The 23,698-nt window shown below is 45.8% G+C and overlaps 1 protein-coding gene and 1 long non-coding RNA gene across 2 annotated transcripts in view; one reads left to right on the top strand and one right to left on the bottom strand.

The window, feature by feature from the left end:
- Positions 1 to 5,591: 5,591 nt before the first annotated feature.
- PDZRN3 (PDZ domain containing ring finger 3) overlaps positions 5,592 to 23,698 on the bottom strand; it is a 269,294-nt gene continuing 251,187 nt past the window's right edge. Inside the window, exons 6-10 of the mRNA XM_002696956.7 lie at positions 14,411 to 14,509; positions 13,186 to 13,248; positions 9,988 to 10,089; positions 8,682 to 8,798; positions 5,592 to 8,059 (exon numbers count right to left, since the gene is read on the bottom strand). Of these exons, the coding sequence (XP_002697002.2) occupies positions 6,509 to 8,059; positions 8,682 to 8,798; positions 9,988 to 10,089; positions 13,186 to 13,248; positions 14,411 to 14,509 (1,932 nt within the window). The 3' untranslated portion in view covers positions 5,592 to 6,508. The remainder of the gene's footprint in view (positions 8,060 to 8,681; positions 8,799 to 9,987; positions 10,090 to 13,185; positions 13,249 to 14,410; positions 14,510 to 23,698) is intronic.
- On the top strand, positions 10,085 to 22,917 carry LOC112443503 (uncharacterized). Its single transcript, XR_009492360.1, has 3 exons — positions 10,085 to 10,206; positions 10,851 to 17,930; positions 19,819 to 22,917. It is a non-coding gene; the product is annotated as an uncharacterized lncRNA (long non-coding RNA).

The raw sequence follows: 23,698 nt of genomic DNA, 5'->3' as shown, positions 1-23,698 counted from the left end.
AACCCTTCAGAACCAAAACAGTCAAAATTCCTGTTTGTTTACAGTTTCTGAAACTTTGGCATGCATCTCGTCGCTTGAAGAAAGCAGACTGCGTGACCTCTAAGTGTCCAAATCAGTTGGTCTGGGGTGGGGCCCAAGAACTTCCATTTCCAGTAATATCGCAGGTGCTGCTGGTGCTGTGAGTTCAGGGATCCTATTGTGAGACCCCTGCTTGAGTGGGTAGTGCTTCTCTCAGCCTGTGCTTGTTTGCCCAATATGATTTGCAAGTCTTTTGTTTATTTGCACTTTTTTTTTTTTTTTTTTCTTTTTTAGCTTGCCACTGGCAGAAGGGGTATTCTGTGAAGGGGATTCATCTGTCTTGCCCCCAGTGTGTTCCTGGTCCCAGCAGAGGGATCAGTATGTAGTAGATGCTCCTTGGCCACTTGAAGGGCTGAGAAGGGCTGAAGGCAGATGGGCAGCAGGGCAAAGCTCTCTTTGCTCTTCTTCCCCGTGTGTCTGCCCTTCTTCATTCAGCCACTTCCGTGATCCGTGTGGAATCCTGGCAGGTGGGCCAGGTAGGACCGGGGTTGGCTTCTCCTCCCCAGTGGGAAATCTCATGTATTCAGTCAGGTTGCCTAAGGGAAAACAGTTCTTTATGCTGTGGTGGGGGAGGGGGCATTGTAGAGCTGGCGAGTAAAGAAAAGATTGTGTGCATGCGGACCACAGAGCAATGGCGGAATGGTGGGCATCCACACCCCAGGGAGGGGTGGTGTGCGGGCGGATCTTGTGACCAGAGAGCCTGTAACATGTAAGCATTCAGACTTTTTAAATAAGAGTTCCCTGAGTTTGCACAGTGAATTAACTTTCATTGAGAGCTGGCTTCATGTCTGTATTTTTTAGATCAGAGAGAACTCTGTACTATGAAAGTTGCTCAGTGGTGTCTGACTCTTTGCGATCCCATGGACTATACAGTCCATGGAATTCTCCAGGCCAGAATACTGGAGTGGGTAGCCTTTCCCTTCTCCAGAGGATCTTCCCAAACCCAGGGATCGAACCCAGGTCTCAGAGGCAAGCCAGTCAACTGCACTTCACGTCCTTAGACAGACCTTTGTCCCCTGCCAGCTACAGTAGAGCCCGAATTTGTAACTCAGATCTGGCGTCCTTTTAGAGTTTTCTGAGAAATGGTTGTAGTAGCATTTGGTACCAGGTGGTGATTCCCTCAAGAGAAACCAAATGTCTCTATCTGTTCTGACTGCTGTTAACAAAATACGATAAGATGGGGTGGCTTCTAAACAGAAGAAATGTCTCTCATCTCTGACCACTGGATGTCTGAGACCCAGGTGTCAGCAAGCTCAGGCTCGGGAGCAGCCCTCTTGGGGATTGCAGTGGGCATCTTCTGTCTCATTGCATGGTGGAGGTGGGGTCTCTGGAGGGCCTCTTTCATAGGGTGCTGATCCCATTCATGAGGACTCCAGCCTCATGAGCCGATCACTTCCCAGAGGGTCCATCTTCTCACACGTCACCTTAGGGATTAGGTTTCCCGGGGACACAAATATTTCATCTGTAGCATGAGTGTAGGCTTGGCCCATGCCCTGAGTGGTCTCCAGGCTCAGGCGATACACGTACAATTTGTTTCCTGGGCATCCAAATTTCACTTTCGTCTCCTCTTTAAGTATTTTTATTTATTAAAATTTTTTCCTACAGTGGCTGCTCTATTCTTTTATTATTGAAGTACAGTTGATTTACAGTGTTAATTACTGCTGTACAGCAAGGTGATTCAGTTATATTTATGTGTGTGTGTGTTCTTTAAAATATTCTTTTCCATTGGAAAAATTGAGTACAGTTCCCCATGCTATACAGTAGGACCTTGTTGTCTATCTGTTCTACATATAAAAGGTTATGTCTGATAACACCGACCTCCCACTCCATCGCTCTCTCAACTGCCTCCCCCTTGACGCCCTCCAGTCTGTTCTCGGTGTCTGTGACTCTTCCTTCCTGATGAGTTGTGTCTAAATATGAAGGGAGGGAGGAGGAGAGGGAGGACCACTTTCCTACTCTGCCCAGGCAGGTTTTTTACTCTGAGTGACTGACTTGCTGATCCTTTGCTGAGTGGGCTTGTATATGTAAAATTGAACCAGAGTACTCTCAGCTGTTTGGCTCCTACCTGTCTCCCCACTCTTACTACCCATCATTCTGTCAAGTACACTGGTTTGTTTGAAATACAGCATGTTTATTTAAAGTGTGCCCACCTCTGGGCCTTTGCACACATGGTTTGCTTTGCCTCAAATATGACTTGTCTTCCCAGTTAACTAACATCCATCCACTGGCTCTCAGCTCAACCGTAACTCTATGAGAGACCCTCCCTGAAATCCGGCACTTGATCTCCTATCTGCCCTCCACCTCTAACCTTGTTGATATGTTTAAAGTATGTTTAAAGTATTGGTGTGATGATTGGATTTTTCTTTTCTTATTTAATACTTTGGCCACCTGATGAGAACTGGTTCATTAGAAAAGACCGTGATGCTGGGAAAGATTGAAGGTGGGAGGAGAAGGGGACGACAGAGGATGAGATGGTTGGATGGCATCACTGATTCGATGGACATGAGTTTGAGTAGGCTTTGGGAGTTGGTGATGGACAGGGAAGGCTGGCGTGCTGCAGTCTACAGGATCGCAAAGAGTCGGACACGACTGAGTGACTGAACTGAGCTGAGGAGAGCTCCATGAGAACTCATTATGATCTTAAACACAGCAGGCACAAAAACTCCTGGCTGAACAAATCCATGTTGGTTTCTGACACAGCGCCTGGAGCATAGAGATAGTGATGATTCTTCAAATCAAACCCATAGTCTGGGGTGGCAGCTGAGGAGGAGGAATGAACACAGTTCCATTTAATCCTGATATATTTTTGAGAGGCTCTGACATCTGGGGAGTTTCATTTGGTTTCTGAGGATTTTTTCTAGAATTACCAAATTGGTAAGCAAATGTAACTCTGCAATAGCCCCATTCAAGTAAGGATCATTAATTTCTCATTTTTCATTTTAAAAAGATGCTGAGTGCACTGAGGTCAGCTTTCTGCCATTAAAAGGCAGTGCCAGGCTACAGGCAGAACACACGGCCCCATGGCCCCTGCCCTTTCAGGATTAGTTCAAACTGGAAGCTAAGGAAAATGGATCCTGTAAGCAGGAAAACCCATCTGAACAAAACTCAAAGAACCACACTTTGTTTTCTGACTGCTTTAGGGAATTCATGTTTAATCAAAATTGAAGAGTACAGCAGTAGCCATGAGAATTCTTGCATCTTATCTCCATTTTAGTGATTTCTTTTTAATTAGTTGATATTCTGCAGAAATCTTAATGCACTTAAAACAATTGGGAAGCTGAAATAAAAGTGGGAGTTGTGGTTGCTTCTGGCAGAATTGTTTGCTTCTTCGGTTCTGGGCAATTTTGCTAACAAGTAACCTGTAACCTACTTCTTAGACTCCAACTAGATAATGTATTTGGTTACTTTTCAAAGTTTAGTTTATAATCCTCATGAGTTCTCTAACTAGCTTTCCCCTGGCAGTGGATAGTCCTGCTGCATCACATTTGTGGTTCTTGCTTTTTAGGGCATCCTGTTTTCATTTAAAAGATGAAAAGCTTAATTAGTGCCTCCAGTTCCTAGATTTTTATGTCATATGTTTTTGCCAGTGGTGTTAGAATATTTTGTCACTTAAAACTCCAAGGGGAACCGAGTGAAATGTCTGTCACTTTGAAGCAGTTCCTTTTATCATGATGTTGACTAGGCTACAAGGAGTAGCCCAACCCAGAGACTTAGAATTACTTCTTGAGAAGCTGGTGGAGGCAGAGCGGGGAAGGTAAAGGGTTGGGTATCAGGGGGTGCAAACTTAGATCACAGCCCTACACTCATCTGGACACCGCTCTTAATCTGACCTGTTGACAAGGCCCTCTGCCTGGCAGAACTGGCCTGTGAATTTGGAGAGGTCTCGTGTTTTGGTCTGTATTGGTGCTGCTGCTGCTGCTAAGTTGCTTCAGTCGTGTCCGACTCTGTGCAACCCCATAGACGGCAGCCCACCAGGCTCCTCCGTCCATGGGATTTTCCAGGCAAGAGTACTGGGGTCGGGTGCCTTGCCTTCTCCGGTATTGGTGCTAGCCAATAGAAATAAAGTGTTGAGTCACATCTGTGATTTAAATGTTTTTAGTAACCACCTGAAAAAGTAAAAAGCTGAAATTGAAATAATTTAATCCAAGATATGCGAAGTATTATCATTTCAACATGCAAAGAACTACTGAAGTATTTTGTCTTTTTTTTAGTACTACGTCTTTGAAAGACATTTTCTCAGAACAGCTCGGTTTAGACTAACCGTATTTGTATGTGTTTAATAGCCAGCTGTAGCTAGTGGCTACTGTGTTGAAAGGTATAGCACTGGATAATCAGTAAATTCTCATTTCTTTCCCCTTAGATTTTAGGAATAAAGTTGAGTCACCCATCCAGGGGGAGTGGCTGTTATGGAGAATCAGAAGTCTGCCCTCCTTGTGCCAATATATAACACTCTGATCTTTAATGAGAACGCATGAGGCAGGTAAAGCTATTTCCCCAGAGAAACCCACGCACTTAACTCTTACAACCTGTATATGTCTCACAGCAACTTGTAATCCATCTGACTGTTCTGGGTCTTGGTAACACGTGGACTAGTGAGGACAGATGGGAGGTAAGAGAGCTGGAGCCAAAGATCCAATCATCTGTTGGAACTTGACCTTGGAGAGTATTGAAAACCATGGTGCTAATAGTCCACCTTTTGCAAAAACTCACGTAGCATGGGTAATGATCTTTGCAGTGCCTGGTCTTGCAGAGGCAATGAACAGATATGTTTATTCCTCCCCATTAAGATATCAGTGTCTTATCTTCATTAGGTTGTTCTAATGGAAGTATGACTACTAATAAGTCTTTTCTGACTGCAAGGGAGGAATTTTGGTTCAAACAGGGTGTGTTGAAGGAATCTAAGTCGCAGACACCTAAATACCTGGATACTTCAAGTTTCAGTGAGAAATTATCTGGCATCAAGGTAAGTGAAAATGATACACTTTGTAATCTCATTCATTCATTCATGTATGTGTCTTTTCAGGAGGTATTATAGTTGAAACTTGTGTGAATGTTGTAATCAGGGAACAGTATGTAACAAATTCATTATGTAGAATCCTGTGGGTTGTTGGAGTCTGAAAGATACCAGTTTTGAAGCCCACCTACTTTGGTGTACCTTGTTATTCTATGGAAATATTATGGATTTTGCAGATGTGTCTTAGAAATCCAACATCTCAGAGATGTTAGATATTACTGACAGGCAGTAATGGTTGCCAGAAACCAAAGAAATTTCACAGAAATTGTAAACATGATGTTGGTTGATAAACTTGCTTGTTCAAGTCTGTAGGGTAGACGTGGGTCAAGTTGAGGCTTTCTGTAAGGCTAGAGTAAATGGTGAGTGTTTGATTCCTTTTTTTTTTCCTAACAGACTTTGTACATCTGTCTTTGGATTCCAGGCAGGATGAAGGTATTGGATGATCTGAAACACTCAAATTCTTCTAAAGCATCAAGTAAGACAATGAAGGAAAGAAGGAAACACTGCAAAAAAGGCTTTTATTTTATAGGCACCACTGCAAAATGAGGAACACTTCAAAACATAGAAAATAATAATTTAACTTCATTTACTTGTTTATAACTAATCATGATTCTGTGAATTTGCTTGTAAAAGTCTCCCTTTGAATCTACAAAGCAAAGGTTTCTCCTACAATGAGCACTTAAAATTCCACAAACCTTCTCCATCCACAACTTTCCTGTACATGCAAAAAGTCCTCCAATGAGTTGCAGTATTTGCAAACATGCTGTAAACTCCCACAAAGTTGCATTATATTTTGCCTTCTGTTAAAACCTTTACACTCTCTTGGGAACTTTAACCAGAAAAAATGTTTACTGTGTATCCCAATTCTAAACACCTCTGGTTTGGTTATGTGCATTATATATAGTTAACCACAGAGTTTGGTGGGTTTGAGTTGAAGCTTTGACCTAAATAATATATTAATGGTCACTCCTATGAAACACATTCAGCAAAGTAACATTATAAAATAGAGCTCCATTAAAATACATACCAGCAGTCGTATCTGTGTTTTTAGCAGAAAAGGAAAAAAGCGTGTTTAACTTTCTTAATATGAATATAGTTTAAACAAATTATTCTGTGAAGGTATGCGTAGTAAAAGATCTTTTTGAAATTTAAAAACTTTATGTAAAAGGTAAGGAGTAAAAAAGTATCCTTGCTGTTTGAAAAAAAAGCTGTTTGGTTAATATTGCCTTCCAGGATAGTAGTTAAGGGTGGTTTTTCTCCACTTAAGACACCCAGAGTGGTAGGGCTCGCTAATTTAGACTATAAACATGATGTTGCGATTTATCTTATATACAAAAACTTGCCGCATTGAACGAGGCAGGAATTGCTACCCCAATGGTAGTGTTCGCTTTTATGTACATAATGCAGAAGTGAAAATTATACAGTAGTCACCGAGAGGAATGAATTGTATACTCTAGTGCCGTCTGGCGATTTTGCGCCGTGGGTTAAGAGTTCTTGGATTGTCATCCAGTTATCAAATATCTTTTTATTCCTCTTCTTCATCATCTTTTTGTGGCTGAGTTCGAGGATATTCATCTCCTTCCTGTCGTCGGCCCCCTGCTGCTCCTTCAGGCAATCGAGCCGGCTCTGCATCATGAACTCGCGCCGCCGCCTCTGCTCCTTGGCCCTCACCACGTGCTGCTTCCTCTCCTCCTTGCTCCAGTAGCGCCCCATCTTCAGCTCGCTCACCGCGTCGTCGTCCGTGGTCATGCCGCTGCGCTCTTCTCGGATCTTCAGCGCGCGCTCCCGCAACAGGCGATCCCGCACCGGGCGCTTGGTGATGTAGCGCGTGCCGTCGCTGCGGATCTTCACCTTCCACTCCATCCTCGGCTCCGACTGGTTGGCGGAGTTCAGGTCCTTGCACATGCTCACCAGGCTCATCTGGCTCTGCGCGTACTCGACGGCCGACTTCTGCTGGATCAGCTGCATGTAGCTCTGGTAGTGCTGTGCGTGCGCGGGGATGTGGGCGTGCTTGTAGGGCGAGTGCGGGAAGGGCGGCAGGTACGAGCCTCCCAGCTTTGCGCCGGGGGTGGGGCTCCCGCTGCCGCCGCCACCTTCGTCGCTGGGCTTCCTCTCTTTGCTCTCCGGAGCCGGGCTGGGATCCAGCTCCTTAGGGGAAGGGCTGTAGTTCGGGGAGCCCCCCTCGGAATCTTCCGTGATGGAGAGCAGGTTCTTGGGGGACGGCCCGTAAGCTTCCGCGGCACCTTCTCCCTCGGCCGCCCTCCGCAGGGAGTTGTCGGGGGACATCTCCAAGGTGAGTGGGGTGCTGCGGCAGCTCTCGCCGGTGTTGTAGGCGCTCGAGCTGTCTTTGTCGGACTTCTCGGGCAGCTCGGTGATGTCCGCGAGCTCGCGCCTGCGCCCGTCCACGCTGGTGTTGTAGTTGCGGAAGCCGCTGTTGTGCAGCATCCAGGGCTCGCGGAACTGCTCCTTGAGCTGCTGCATCTTGTGCGCGCGCACGATGCTGAGGCACTCCAGCTCGATGCTGCGCAGCTCCTCGTTGAGCAGCTCTAGCTCCTTGTCCACGCTCTCGGGGTCGCTCTTGCTGGCGTCCAGGGTGCTGCCGGGGTAGTAGAGGCCGTAGGGGCCGGCGCTCTTCACCTGGCACTTGAGCTCCAGCAGCTCGCGGAAGCGCTCGCACTCGTCCACGGGGATGCCCAGGTAGTCGGCGTCGGCGCAGTCGGCCGAGATGAAGGACTCGTTGCTGAAGGGCAGGTCGCCGCTGCCCAGGGTGTCCTGGCTGCAAGTGAGCTTCCTCTGCCCGGCCAGCGGCGGGGAGGCCGCAGGGGCATCGTCGCCGTTGTTCTCCTGCTCCGAGCTCTCGTCATTGCGTGTGCTCTCGTCCGTCCGGCCCACGCCGCTGTCTTTCTCGTGCTGGTTGGACAGGATGGTGGCCGTGTCTGTAGTTCCCCCGTCTTCCTCGTGCTTCTTCTACACGACAGAAAACAAGAACACTTGGTCACGGGGAGGGAGGCTGGAGGGATGGTCCCGGGTGCCACTTTTCCGGTAGGAGGGAGGGAGGGACTTGGGTTCCTGAGATAGTTAGCTTGAGAAGTTCCCCTAGGTGAGCCGCTTCACCTCCATCTGGGAAAGGAGGACGATCACTGGACCTACTGAATGATTGCGGCTCTTCCAGTACCTCTTACCAGGAAGCAGGAGGCACAGAGGACATCCTTCAGTGCCTAAGGCACTGGAGTGGTTCCAGCATCTCTGACAATGGTGGTGGCAGAGGACGGGAGGGGAAAGGGCGCCAAGCAGCTGAGGTTAACAGAGGGAATTGCTTTCTCTGATCTGCTCTTTGTCACGTGTGTTTTCCAAACAAGTATCAGAAGGTCAGTGGTACCTTGGCATTACTGTTCTGCTTTCTAAGCCCAGCAGCACTCTCTCGGTCTGGGAGGATATCAGCTTGCTTTTCATTGGTGGGCAGACAGAAAAAGCACTGATTTTCTTTTGCCAGCTGGTGGGTTTCTCAGGATCCTAAGCATCATGGGGTGGGGGGTGGGGTGGGCAGCAGACTTCCCTGCTGTTGGGAGGGAGGGGCAGCCAGCGGTACCTGCTGCAGGACGCTGGCCGTGAACTGCATGGCCTGGTGGTGCTGCTCCTCCAGCATGTCCATGTGCAGGTCATCCAGAAAGTCGTTCCTGTCGTCATCCAGCCAGCCCTCGTCCAGCTGTGGAGAGGCAGCCACCCACACAGGCTTCAGAAGAGGCCCTTTTTGCTTCTTCTATTTTATTCATTTTTAGGAAAGGACATGACCTTGGGGAATCGCATTTCTAGGCTTCCTCCAGGAGTCATCCCAATGCAGTCTGCCTGTTGTTTGGCTCTCTGACAGACACTGACCCCATCCTCAAGGTAAAGACCCCTCCCACCCTCCACCACACATCTAGGGGCGAGGCTGTGCCCTGCTGTTTTGCTGTTGCAGGGTTAAGTGCCTTCATGCACTTCAGCTACTTGCCGTGAAGGCCGCCACTGAGTTAGGGGATCAGAGAGCCACAGCCCTGGCTCCTCTCCTGCTGGGCCCACACCCAAGTTTAGCAGGCCCCAAGGAGAAAGCGCGGGCAGTTTGGGACAGAGTTCTTTCTGATGAACAAAGGTAGGTCTGCTAACTACCTCTTAGTCTTGGGCAAGGGCCTGTCGCCTTTATCAGGCTCTTGTCTCTCTTGCTCATAAAAAGCAGACTAGTCAGGGGTCTGAGATCTACACATCTGGCCTGCAGCTGCACCACAGACCATATACAACCCCCAAAGCCAGTCACATTTCTTACTTGGCCCTTTAAGAAAAAGTCTGCTCAGTAATGTTTCTTTTGCTTTTTAAAAGTAAAAACTATTACGGGTAAGATGTACATTGTGATGATTTGATGTGCATAGTGGAATAATGACTACAGTCAATTAACGTATCATCTCACAGTTACTACTGTAGTGTGTGTGATGAGAGTACCTGAACTTCACTCCTAGCAAATTTCCAGTAGTCATTACAGTGTTGGTAACTATAGTCATCAGGCTGTATGTTTCTTGCACTCTGCCATTGTAATGAGACCCACACAGAAAGTGGTCGGGGTCTTGGGCAGTCAAACATTTTGATGGCCATGACCCTGGCTGTGTTTTTCCATGCCATTATGTTTCTTCCTCTTTTCCTTCATTACACTCCCTGCATTAATGAAGCTTCTGGGCATGCCGTGTAAATGCCAAGGTGGATATCTGCACCTCCCTTAAAAGGCCAAAGCAAGAGATAGACTGGAAGTCAGATTACCTTTTCGGGGCACAGGGTACCTTCAAGTTCTGATTCAATGTATTTTCTGCAGGGCAGGAACTCCGTTAGTGATTTTACAACTACAGACTATGTGCTGGAAGCCGCCTTACCTGGAGCTCGGGCCTGGCAATTAGCAATGAGAAGTTCTTGTTTTCTTCACTGGTTAGCAGAGCTACAGCCTCTTCACGGTTCTGTACCTCTATTCCATTAATCTACAAAGAAAAAGGTGGAGGGGTGGATGGTAGCATGATTAGATTGTTGAACACGATTCTCTATTATTTCAAGCCTGCATCCATTGCCCAAGCACAGCTGGAACAGAGAACTTCCAGGTAGGTTGAAAAGAATGCTCGTTTCCACAAGCAAAGGCCTTGTTCAGTCTGAAGCACTGTCTCTGCTATAGGAGACAGACTCCATAGGAGTAGTTCACGAGATGAGGCTGTGTGAATAGGAGTACCTAGGACTCCAGAAGGCCGCACTGAGAGAAATCACAGTGTTGTGAAGAGGGAAAACATCTAAGCAATTTAACAAGACAGAATTAAGTATATTCAGGAAGGAGTATAAGTGGAATATACTTAAGCATGACTACAGATGTTTCTGAAAAATATGGAAGAAAAGAAGCAATGGGTCTGATGTGAATATGATGGTATTATTTAGGGTGTTTTGTGTTCCAGGTTTGACACCAACATCTTTAGGTGGGACAAAGGCAGATAAGTTCATCTGTACCATTTTTCTAGGTTACACATATAAACAGTATTATACAATACTTGTCGTATATATACAATATACATACAACAGTATGATACAATCTCCGGAGAACCCCACTCCAGTACTCTTGCCTGGAAAATCCCAGGGACGGGGGAGCCTGGTGGGCTGCCGTCTATGGGGTCGCATAGAGTCAGACATGTCTGAAGCGACTTAGCAGTAGCAGCAGCATTATACAATCTCACCATCACACCTGATCCCTCTCTTGCAGGATTTTTGCTTTCTGTCCGGTCACCTTTGAGCTCTGCTGGTCTGGAGGTCTCAGCTCCAGGGGACTCAGCAATGGTCCCACTTACAAGCTGGAAGATTGAGCCTTCCATCTGAGTCTTATGCCTTATAACAGCACAGGGCATCATCGATCTCGGTTAACACTTGCTGCAGCGCAGTGAAGGCAGAGAGGGCAGGTAAGGAACTCAGTGTTTCCAGACCCAGTGGTAGATGCTTGTGGAAAACTAAAGCAACTGAAAAAGCAGTTACTACTGAGGATTCAGCCCCTTTAGGAATAAAAGTTGGGTTGAAGTCCAGGGAAGTATAGAATAAGCAGTGGAAACGGAAATGAAAATTACTCATAGGGAGGTATATAGTGATAGAGAGAAACAGAGTGGATTATAAATGAGAAGAAAGGAATGAGCAGAAGTACAAGGTAAGCCTTCTACCCGTAAGAAAACAATCTCAATTTCTGCGAGATTTAAAAAAGGGCATAACAGAACTACCATATGATCCAGAAACCCCAATCCTGGGCATATATTCAGACCAAACACTAATGCAAAAAGATGCATGTGTCCCTGTGTTCATAGCAGCACTCTTTACAATAGCTAGGTAGGACTGGAAGCAACTTATTGTCCAGCAGCAGAGGAATGAATAAAGATGTGGAACATATGTACCATGGAGTATGTCTCAGCCATAAGAAGGAAAGAAATTGTGTCATTTGGAGAGACACAGATGGACCTAGAGACAGTGATACAGAGTAAGGTAAGCCAGAAAAACAAATATACATTAATGCCTGCATGCCTGTGGAAATTAGAAAAATGATAGAGATAAACTTACCTGCAATACAGTGGTAGAGAAACCGATGTAGAGAACAAATGAATGGACACCAAGAGGGGGAGGGGTGGGGTGAACTGGGATTGACATATGGACACTATTGATACTATGCATAGATAGATAACGAATGAGTTCCTACTGCACAGCACAGAAGCCTCTGCCCTGTGGTGACACGGGACATATGTATCCGTGTAGCTGATTCACGTCGGTGTACAGCAGAAACAAAGAGGTGGTACTTAACACACAATGGAATACTACTCAGCCATAAAAAGACTGAAATAAGCCATCTGCAGCAACGTGGATGCAGCTATTAATAGATATTATCATACTCAGTGAAGTAGGTCAGGGAGAGAGAGACATGAATGCCATATGATAGCTGCTATGTGGTATCTAAAATATGACACAAATGAAGCTATTTATAAAGCAGAAACAGATTCAGAGATGTAGGAGTAGACTGCTCTTTGGCTAGGAGAAAGGAGAGGAATGGGTTGTAGAAGTTTGTGTACATGATACATATACACACACACACACACACACACACACAATGGCTAAAACAACAGGGTCCCCCTGTGGAGCACAGGGAACTATATTCAATATCCTGTAATAAACCCTAAAGGAACGCATTTTAAAGCAACCGTACAGCAACAGAAAGATGTTATCTGTATTTTAATTTTTAATTTAACAATAAAAAACAGACTAGCTACAAGAGGAACAAGTGGTGTATTTTATATTAATTTTGATTGCAGTAGAGTTGCTCTAAAATGTGGTGTTAGCTTCTCCCGCACAGCAAAGGGACTCAGCAGTGCGCATATGTATACCCCCTCCCATTTAGGTCACCACAGGGCATGAAATCCAGTGCCCTGTGCTCTACAGTAGGTTCTTATTAGTTCTCTATTTTACATCTAGTATCAGTAGTGTATATATATGTCAATCCCAGTCTCTCAATTTCTCCCATGTATTTGTTCTCTACATCTGTGTCTCTATATTCAGATGGTCTCATTTTGACTCCAAAGAGCAACAGATATCATTTACAGATAAATTACTCTTAAAAGCCATTCTATAGAGTAGTTACCTGCTGAGTCAGAAAGTTTAAAAGACTGCATAAAGTTGAAATGCCTGGACCAAAATGAATCCTTCAGAGAAAGATAAAATGAGCATTATTTGGGGTCACAAGAACTGTGGACCTGATTTGTCCTGTGTCATCTTTGGTCCAAAGAGAAGGACAGGAAGTGAGACGAGCTGACTTGTGTGGTGTAAGGCGCGGGGGCGGCCTGCCTGTTTAGATGGGGCAGCCTCTCTCCAGTTTGTCTCGGGCCCTACCATGCCCTGTGTCCTGGTGTTTTCCAGAGCTGGTATTTCGACCCTAATTTAACTGGTCTGCCTCACCACACATCTGGTTTTGCAATACCGATAGCTGTTTGTTAACTTCTGCATTTTCAGCCCTAAAGCTATTACCTGAAGCAGTCTGCTCTTAAGTGAATGAACAGAGGACGCTGACCTACCTGGATAATGCGGTCTCCTTCTCGGATGCGCCCGTCCTTGGCCGCAATGCTGTTAGGGTCAATCTGAAACACACGGCACTGAGTGGGTAACTCAGACATGCACGAAAAGAAACCAAGAGCACCGTCCAAAGTCTGCCTCTAACACGTCATCATGCTCATCCCTCTGTTTTTGTTTTACAGAGGAATAAACAAGACTCAGTGTCGTGCAGGGAGACACAAACATGGATTGATAACGTTTCCAAGCCCTTTCCAGGCCGTGGTCCTGGACTCGTGCCCGCAACCCTGCTTCCCTGCCCACCTGAGGGGATGGAGAGGCACAGCTAACAGTTGTTTCATACCCAGAAAGGAAAAGCAAAAGTGTGCTGGCATACACGTGAAAGGGTACCTTTCATTATGTGGTCTAGCAGTAGTAATGTCATTATTTTGCCAAATGTGTATATTACATTTTGGAAAGGAACTTGACAAACAGAATCTAGTTGAGACAAGTGGGATTGCATTTTAGAGAGACACCCCCACATGCAGTACTGGTGGGCCAGCTGAAGCTTAGTAGATGAAGTCTACTCAACGGGATGGGTAGAAAGCCTAGTAGTCACATCCCTTGGTTCAGCCCATCGAGATGGATTTTATTTCCTGATAGAATGGGGCTTGTGTGCTACTAAAGATGGGCTGCAAGGTGAGATACCCATACTGAAATCATCTGCTTTGCATTGGCTTCTCTGGGAAGAAGAAAATACTTCCGTCTGTGTATTGGGTTGGTCAAAAAGTTCATGATGGAAAATACCAAATGAATCTTTGGGCCAACCCAATACTTCGAAGTTGCACTGTGAACTCAATGATATACATTCTAGCAAAAGAAAAAAAATCAAGAGAAACAGAAATACTTGAAAAAGTGTAAATGACTCCCTCCCCCATCCCATTCAGTGAACTGGAGATGGGAAACGGGAATCTGCTTTTCCCTCGGGGTTGAATACACAAAACCAAGCAAACGGCTCCATTTTATGGCCGATTTGCAGGCTTCTGAAGGATAATTTTGCCTTATGCGCTGACATTAGAACTTAACCCCTATGTAGGGTAGTTTCATGGAGTGTGATAAAGGGGACAAAGAAATCTGCCTGTGTCTTTCCAAAGACATCTCAATAAGCCAGAGCTGCTTAACACATTAAAAGGAAAGAAAGAATACAGCCTCTGTCCTGCTACGATAGTTATAAAAAATGAGCCTCAATACCTCGCTTATATAGATGCCAATGTCATCTTCATCATCTGTCCGGTAGCACACCGTGAGGCCCAGCTTGTCCTGGCTGTTCATTCTGTAGAGATCCACTTCCTAGACAAAGAAAAGGGCATTCCCTGTGAGACTCCAACAGGCAGAGATGGCTGGGAGGACATCAGATGCTTTAAAAAACATTTTGTTTAAATGATGAACTGGATTTCTTTGCATTTGCTGTGGGCAGAGCGGTTAACTTACTAAACAAAAGGTGATTATAGGCAAGAGATCAATGCCGAGGGCATTTCTGACCTTTCAGTCAATATAAAGTCATTTTGAAAATAGTTATTTTATTGATCCCACCGAAGAAAAATTATCCATATTTCACACAGCATCGAGACTTCTGGTGTCGGTCTTTTCAAAAGCATTCTTTCAATGTCTGCCACCAATGAGAATATTTCCAAACCATCCAGCCATTTCAGTACAAATGTTTCCAATGTGTTTGGTTAGATTATTTCACGTTGCGTTCCCTTAATATGTGCAGTAATAGAACTTGCAAACAGATTACACATAAATTGATCCAAGGAAGGAGGGTAACGTGATAGCATGCAATTAATGCTTTCCACAACAGCTGTGATATTTACAGTCGAGAAATTAGTTTCAGACGCTATTACAACAAATTAAATAAGATAAAAGCGAAGTGAGCCCAAATGCGAGACACATGGGCACAGCGAGCGCCACTGTATTTGACAATTAAACTGTGCTTCGGAATGAAGTCAGAACTTTGAAAATGGTTGGAGCCTTGGGAGCAAGAGGCCTGGTTCTCTGAAAGCATTCCTAGGCCCCGTCTCCCCTTCTGCCCGCACTGCCAACCGCCCAGGCGAGACTCCACAGCACCCAAGTACAGGCCTGTGCAAAGGGCCGCCTGCTAGTAAGTTTCCAGGCAGATCCCCTGGTCCGGTGTTTACTGCTAGCTGCTTACTAACCAGGAGGGGCTCCAAGATGGGGCCTGTCTCTGGGACTATTTCCTTGCTCCTGGCTCCTCTTAGATGGTGGTGAGGATAGGGTTGTTTCTTTGGTGAAGCTCAAAGCAGTTATGGAGCAGACACTCCTGAACTCCCTCCCTGGGTGCCCAATACCATGGACACTTTCTAGGTGGAAGAACTGGAGGTGCTAAGGCCCTGTGAGCAAGGAAAAGAGAGGTGCCCTGAGGGTGGTCACGTAAAGGGGCCACTAGGCCAGTGTGGGGAGCTTGGATTTTATTTCAGCATCCTGGGAAGCCTTGAGTAACTTTTAAGTGAAGACTGCCAAGCTCTGCTTGATATTTTCAGCAGTCTTTATGGCTACTGTGGAGGTGCTGCTGACGAGCTGGGGCTCTGAGGGCAGATTCCCGCTCTTTCTAGCAGCTTCATCATTGGGTTTTATGGGCTTGTGACTATATCTAAGCCTGTTTCCTCACTGGTGCGTGTCATCCTGCCGCTTGGACAGGGTGGAGAGTGACTGAGACAAGACCGCCGAGCTCAGCGCATCGCCTGGCCCGGAGAAAGTCTACAGGAAACAGGAAGGATGATTGTGTGCAGGCGGTTTCTAACCCAAGTCACAGCAGTTGTTTGTAGCCAAGTGTGTGTGTTTCTCACGTGCCCCCACCCCCAATAAGATAATTTTATTTTCTGAATATTGACATGTTAATTAATTCAGTGACTTCCTCATTAAAGCTTTAGCAATCTGGTATATTACCCAGAAATGAAATCCTATTATCTTTCCTTGTGTTTTGAGGAAAAGACTAAGCAGTCACAGAGGCACCAGACGTTCAACCGCAAGGGTGTGTTCTTTACAGATACTGTGGAGTTGCCTATGTGCACACTGCCCACGTAGTGGTCTCACAGCATCCTCACGTCCCAGCTGCATGCCCGAGTCTCCACCTCAGGTCACACTTCATCGGGGGACAGACAAAGGCGAGACTTGCTCTGTTTTAGTGCTTTCCTAACAGGTAATGTGGGCTTCCCTGGTGGTTCAGTGGGAAAGAACCCCTTGCCAATGCAGGAGACGTGGGTTCAATCCCTGGATCTGGAAGATCCCCTGGAGAAGGAAATGGCAACCCACTCCAGTATCCTTGCCTGGAGAATCCCATGGACAGAGGAGCCTGGCAGGCTACAGTCCATGGGATCCTAGAAGAGTCGGACATGACTAAACCACCACAAGAGGTAGTGGAAATCCGTGGGGATTTCATGATGACTTGTTTGGGCCCAAATGTACCACTGCAGCCCCTGAGCCCTGGCTTCACGGTAGAAGCCAGCTGGTTCTGGAACAAGTACATATGCAACCAAAGCAGGGAGAAGGCTAACTGGAGAGGTTTTAAGACGCAACTAAGAAAAACAAATACTGTGATATGACTTCTACCAGAGTACAAATCCTAATACAGGTTATAGTTTTCATTGAATGATCAACCACCAAGATGAACAGCTCTTCAGAAAGATCAAAAGGTATCAGAGCTCTGCTGGGCTTCATTCTAATAGGACGTGAAGTATGCCTCGGGGTCATGATGAGGTAAGTACGGAAACCAAGGGCAGTGTTTGAGACTCTGTCCTGATGGCCAAGGATACGATTTTCAGACTTGTCTCATCGACTAAGGCATAAGACTCAGTATTATTGAACTGAAGAGGCAGGCAAGGGGTGAGTTATATAGAGTCTCACTTTGGTAGAATCACATATATATTGGTCAGTGACATGTTAAAAATGTAACCACCCACCTAACCTGGTCATCCTGGACTTCCACCACTGATAGTCTCAGAAGCATGACTCTGTAACACGCATCTAGAATTGAGGGATCCATTTAAGAACCCAGGAAAGTGAAAAGTCTTTCTTGGGGGAAAAAACCAGCATGATGTGCTAAGAGTATTCAAGTAGGAGCTAGGAAGACTCATAAGAAATGTGAGAGATGGGGGTCTGATGTGTTTAAAAAAAAAAAAAGATACTCATTTGGCCCAGTGCCAGTAATGTAAGCAGTGTGAAATCTACAATCAGTATGATTTTCATAAAAATGTAACTTGAAAATCATTTCTACCCCATTTTCATCAATATTTTGATTGCCAGATAGTTGAAGAACTACTTATTGAAGTGGACATTAGTTCATATTGCTACTGGTGGGATGATTTCTTTCTCTGAACTTCCCCCTTCTGATTCTTCCAATTTCTTCCAACAGATATGTTACTTTTATAACCAGAAAGGAAACTTTCTCAACAAATTCCCAAAGACAAATGCACCCCAGTGTTCACTGGAGCACTGTCTACAACAGCCAAGACATGGAAGCCACCAAAAGATGCACTGACCGACGAATGGATAAACAAGATATGGCACATTATACAATGGAATATGCCACGGCAATTGAAAAAAAACTGAACTAAGACCTTTTCTAGCAACATGGATGGACCTGGAGATGATCACACTAAGCAAATGAAGTCAGAGAACGACACACAGCCTGTCAAAACACGAACGGAGTCACCAACTTAGAAGACAAACGTATGCGCCCCAAAGGGAAAAGGTGGGTGATGGGGAGGGAGGGATAAGTTAGGAGGCAGCTGGGATTAACCTGTACCCTGTGATATATGTGAAACAGATAATCAGCAAGGACCTACTGTATGGTATAGGGAACGCAACACTCCGTAATAACCTATATGGGAACATAACCCCTAAAAGATTAGATAGATGTTTATGTATAAATCAGTCAATTGGCTGTACCCCTAAAATAAACAACACTGTAAGTCAACTATATTCCAATATAAAATAAACAATCTAAAAAGAAAAATAAAGACAAGTCAGTGATACTTCCCTCGGGCCTTGGTGACCTGGGCTGCCGTCACGTCCTTGGAGCCTGAGAAACCTTGGGTCCAGAGGGCTACACTGTGATGGAGATGAAGAAGCTGGGGAGGACGTGCCTGCAAATGAGCCCCACTTGGACCTGGACTGCCCCATCCCTTGTGGATGGGACTCCAACCTCCAGATCCAGGTGGGTCCTCTTACAGCTCAGCCAAGCCTAGTGTACACAATGGACAGTGGACCCTCTGGGCCAGAAGAGCTCAGAAAAAGTACCTGGTCTCCAAGTCTCCTGCTGCTGCTGTTCCTGGCAGCTCCTTTCTTGGAGTTGCTCCACTTAAATACGACAGTATCCTCAGCATCTCAGTTATGGGAGGGCTTGGGATTGTCTTGGGGGTACATGGTAAGGGAAAAGAAGTACCCAGACATGGGGTCTTTTTTTTGGCCCATTCCACTGGAATCTACAAACCAGGAACACAACTGTATCTTGGACGCTTGTTGCCCAAATAACCTGAATGGGGCATCAAAAAGCGCTGTTGCCTCGTAGACATTTCCTGTAACAACAACTTGAAAACCTGTGCTGGGGGTACTTCATAGTGACAAGGCCTGTGGGGCTGTAAAAGACATCTGGCCTCCAGAAATGTTCTGGAGTAGGTAACTAAAAAAATTCTAAACAGGGAGGACCTTCAAGAAGCCAGTTTTGAAAGGTAAATTTAACATAACGCTTTTTGGATTTTTTTTGGAAAACACATGAAAAGATGCTCTACATTGTTAATTATTTGGTAACTGCACATCAGAACTAGAAGGTGGTATCACCTCACACCAGTCACAACAGTCATCACCAAAAAGCCCACAAGCAGTGAATGCTGGAGAGGGAGGGCATGGAGAAAAGGGAAGCCTCCTACAGTGCTTTTGGTAAGATAAATTGTTAATATCCACGATGGAGAACAACATGGGGCTTCCTTAAAAAACTAGAGCTACCGTATCTGTCAATCATACTTCTGGGCCTCTGTGTGGAAGAGAACCATAATTTGAAAGGACACTTGCACCCAGATGTTCACTGCAGCACTATTGACAACAGCCAAGACATGCGAGGAACCAAAATGTCTGTCGTCAGAGGGATGGGTGGACGGGTAAAGAAGATACATATACAATGGAATATGACTTAGCCATAAAAAAAGAGTGAAATAATGCCTTTTCCAGCAACTGCATGGACCTGGACATGACCATACTAAGTGAAGGACCTCAGACAGAGGACAAACAACCTGTGATATCACTTGTGGGTGCTCTCTAGTCGAAACAAATGAGCAGTTTCCAAAACAGACTCACAGAGAACGAACTTACGGCTACGAGTTGGGAGGGATCCGGGGGAGGGATATATGGGCAGTCTGGGTTTGACATGTATACACTTCTATATTGAAAATAAATAACCGAAAGGGACCTGGTATATAGCACAGGGAACTTGGCTCAGTATTCTGTAATAACCTCACAAATTTGAAAAAGAATAGACACTTGTATATGTATAGCTGAATTACTTTATTATAGATCTGAAAGTAACACCACATAGTTACTCAACTATAATATAAAATTAAAAAAAATTTTTTTTATATTTACAGAAGTTCAGAAAAGTGCAAAGAGGACTTCCCTGGTGGCTCAGTGGTAATGCGTCTGCCTGCCAGTGCAGGAGACCTGGTTTCGATTCCCTGATCCGGGAAGATCCCACGTGCTGCAGAGCAGCTAAACCCGTGTGGCACCGCTACTGAGCCAGTGCTCTAGGGCCCGAGAGCCTGTGCTCTGCAATGAGAGAAGCCACTACAGTGAGAAGCCTTGAGCACCACAACCAGAGGAGTCCTGCTTGCCACACCTACAGAAAAGGCTGCGCAGCGACAAAGACAAGCACTGCCAAAAATAAAAGTTATACAGAGTGCAAAGAACAGAATGATGATTTATATTCTTAATCACCCAGAAATGAACATGTTTAATCTCTTGGCATTAATTTAAAAAAGGCACATGATATGACTTCGCTGTGCAAAGTCCATTTCCAGGGAATGGTTCCCCACCATAGAGAAGAGCCTAGTTGCTACTAGTTAAACATAAAGAGCTCTTGTCTTCAGAAGCTCTGGAAACACAACAGTGTAAGAGCTGAACCTGTCTTGGGATTTGTATACATTGTGGATTTACTTTGGCTGCTCATAAAGAAGATTACAGTAACGCAGTAATAGTTGAATAATGAATTGTACAGAAAGAACAGTGTCTGTCTATTATGTACTGTACATGGTAGATGCTCAACAAAATTGAAAGACTTGCCAAGGCAGACTAAAGATCCAAATAAAAAATAAACTTGGCTCTGCCAATTGCAAGCCAGGCTGCCCTGGGAAAGTCATTTCACCTCTCTGAAAAGTCTCAGCTAATGTCCCCAGAGACAGTTTTGAGGCTCAGTGGAAACTGCAGTTCTTCAGACTGACTAGGTGGCTTGTAAATTCTCAACATTTCATTCTCACTCCAAGCTAGAGGTAAAGGCTTAGACGATTGAGCACATCACGGAAAGCATAGGTGGCATCAATACCATCTCTGAGGATGGAGATAAGATGGCAAAGAAGACCATTAATCAAACTGGTATGCATAATGTATTACCATTACCTGGATTCCGCCTCCCCCACCACTGCTGTCCTGTCGCTCACTGGTCTAGATGGACGGCTGGATAAAAATGAACAGCTACGCCTGACATTTTAGACGAAATCGACACAATAGCTCAATTAAGAAAAGTAAGAGGGCCACTCCACCTTGGCTGATCCAAGCTTTTGGTTTCAACGACAGCCACTTTAATCACAGGGGAGGGCCCAGAGATGGATATTAGTGGCTTATTCGCTTCAAGGAAGACTGGTTACCCAAGTATAACTCTTAGGACCTTATCGATCCAGAAGTTCTGTGCACATTTCTAGAAATCCTCTCTATGCTTTCTCTATTCATGGCACTATGTGAGATACAGCCTCTAAAAAGACTGCACTTACGTTTAAGGACCCTATATTTGAGACTGGGTAACAAGGCCTTTATTCCTTTATTCGACACATGCTGGCTGGGTGGCTACTATCCGTAGGCACTGTCTGAGCAGGACGAACAAGGAGGGAATGGTCCTGCTGGGCGAGGGCTGCCTGAGAGTGGGAAGGAAGCTTCTCTGGAGATGAGCCACACTGAGTGAGGCCAGGACCCGGGGTGGGGGAGGTGGAGGTGGGGGGGGGGGAAGAGCAGAGCTGGGGGAAGGTTCTGGATGCAGGGGAACAGGAGAAGAATGGGCAAGTGCCTATGAAACTGGGAGGGTAGTGAGAAGGTTCCTTGGAGGCGCCCTGGTGCTGTGCCTTCAAGGCTACAGAAAATCACATAGGTTGGTGGGGAAAACCTGTATTTATTTCTAGGATGGCCTCACTTCCCTCGTGATCTACTCATGTTTCTCTCTGAGACCTGGTTTGGAGCTCGTTTTAGTCCCCTTGTTGAAAGTAGCTCTCCTTTTCTGATCTCAAAATGACATCAGGACACAGCATAGGTGACGGTGGCCTCAGAGCCACGCTGGGATGCCACTGATGAATCCACTGGGAAATGCAAACAATAGACTGACGGAAAGAAGCCTTCTTCAGACGCCTATTTTCTTTCTTAATTGCTTACAGGAAGATCCAGAGCAGGTGTTCAGTACCTGAAAATTTATGGGTAATTATTTGGCGGCTCAACCCTTGGGCATACTTGGGTGTAATTCTTTTAACGCTAAGCAGTTTCAAAATAACAGGGATTTGACACTTACCTAAATATGATCATTTTGTGTACTTTAAAGGACAGAACATCTGTTTTTCTCTGTGCATTTGCTTCCATAATATCCCCAAACACTCATGTATTTTCCTCCCATATAATATCCATGGAAATAGTTACCTTTCAAAAGGTGCAGATGTTAATCTAATCCAACTGAGATGATGAGCAGTTGAGACTGGCCCCCTATTCACAGGAAGCCTGGGTTGGTGGTGGGGGTGGGGGGGGTACAACAGGCTGATGGGACTTTAGAACTGTCAACAACCTGTCTCTGCTAAGAAATCTCGCAAGGAAGTGGGGATGATGGTGCACACCATTCCCTCTGAAAACTGGGTCTGCTTTCGGAAGCCCAGCTCTTGGCTGTGTTGCTGGTCGTTAACCTTCTTGAACTGACCAGGGTGCCTCCCAAAGGCACGCCTCCAAAAACAGAGTCTTCCTGGAGGTACAGACACTGTTCCCTCCTGCTGAGCCGCCCCAGGGAGGTTCAGGAAGAATCTCCCTGAGTCTTGACCTCTGATCTGAGGACAGGCCACTCATCTGAAACCACCGGGTTTGCTTTAGGAGACGGCACTTAGTAAACAGAAATAATCTGGAAACATCTAAGCTGCTATCAACAAAAGTCCAAGTGTAAAAGCGGTCTTCCTGCCTGGTGTGGACTCACTGAACTTCATGGTAACTGCTCACAGGGGCTACAGATGGAGAATGGCCACTGTCTTGTTCTCTAGATGAAAAGCTTGTGTCTAAGCTAACTGCTATGAACCAAAGTAGGTACTAGGAGCTCCTTAAGGGCTGGCAGGGTGACGACTTGCTGATTTTGTGTTTCTTGCACCAAACTGGATATTTAATGTAAGATGCTCAGTAAAAGCAGGTGAGCAGAACTGAACGTAAGCACGTGTGCAGAGTCTTTGTGCTGCCTATGTATGAATGGGAAGAAATCTGAGCCGAGTCCTGAATGTCCACGAGGGCCTTAGTCATCTCTAGTCCATGAGGCCTCATTCTGCACGGATGGTGCGGGTGCTATGAAGATGCTGGGAGGCACAGCTTCACACCGCAGGGAAGGAAGCTCGCAAAGCCTCAATCACGTGACCTGTGACAAGGGCAGGTGGGAGCGGGGCTTATCTGGGCCTGTGGCCTTCAGGTCAGGGCCCCTGGGACTTCACCACGTGCACGGAAGCAGCACCTGGGGGTCTTGGTAAAATGCAGACTCCGATTCTGTAGGTCTGAGGGCCCAGATTCTGCATGTCTCACAACCCCTCAGGTGCTGCCGCCCCAGTTTTTGCAGTACACTTTGAATAACGAGGCCCAAGGGAGGTGTTTCAGAGCGGCTCACTCCAGTCCAAAGCAAGCTGTTCTCAGTTCACGCAAAGAAGTTACTTCCTTAGTTCACACAAAGTTATTTTGTTTAGGAAGAAAGACTCAGTTTGGGCTAGTCTCAACACTTCTTTGCTATCAGCCTATGTCCTCAGACAAAGAGAAAGCAAGCAGGAGGTAGTGGAGAGAACGGCCCTGGGTGTCCAGCCCTCGGCGGCACCAGGGACAGGCATTAGGATTTCGAAACACTGCCTCGTGTCCAGTGTGTTTACGGCACCTTCCATTCATGGAAATTGATGCTGAATTTTCTGCCCCAGCAAGTGATAAAGTATTTACTTTACAATTTTCTTGTCTAAATAAGCTGGGTTGAGTTAAAGGGAAAGAGAAAGC

The sequence above is a fragment of the Bos taurus genome, chromosome 22 (genome assembly GCF_002263795.3).
Source record: "Bos taurus isolate L1 Dominette 01449 registration number 42190680 breed Hereford chromosome 22, ARS-UCD2.0, whole genome shotgun sequence".
NCBI lineage: Eukaryota > Metazoa > Chordata > Mammalia > Artiodactyla > Bovidae > Bos > Bos taurus.
Note: the sequence above shows the minus strand (reverse complement) of the source record. Positions and strands in the feature narration are given on the sequence as shown.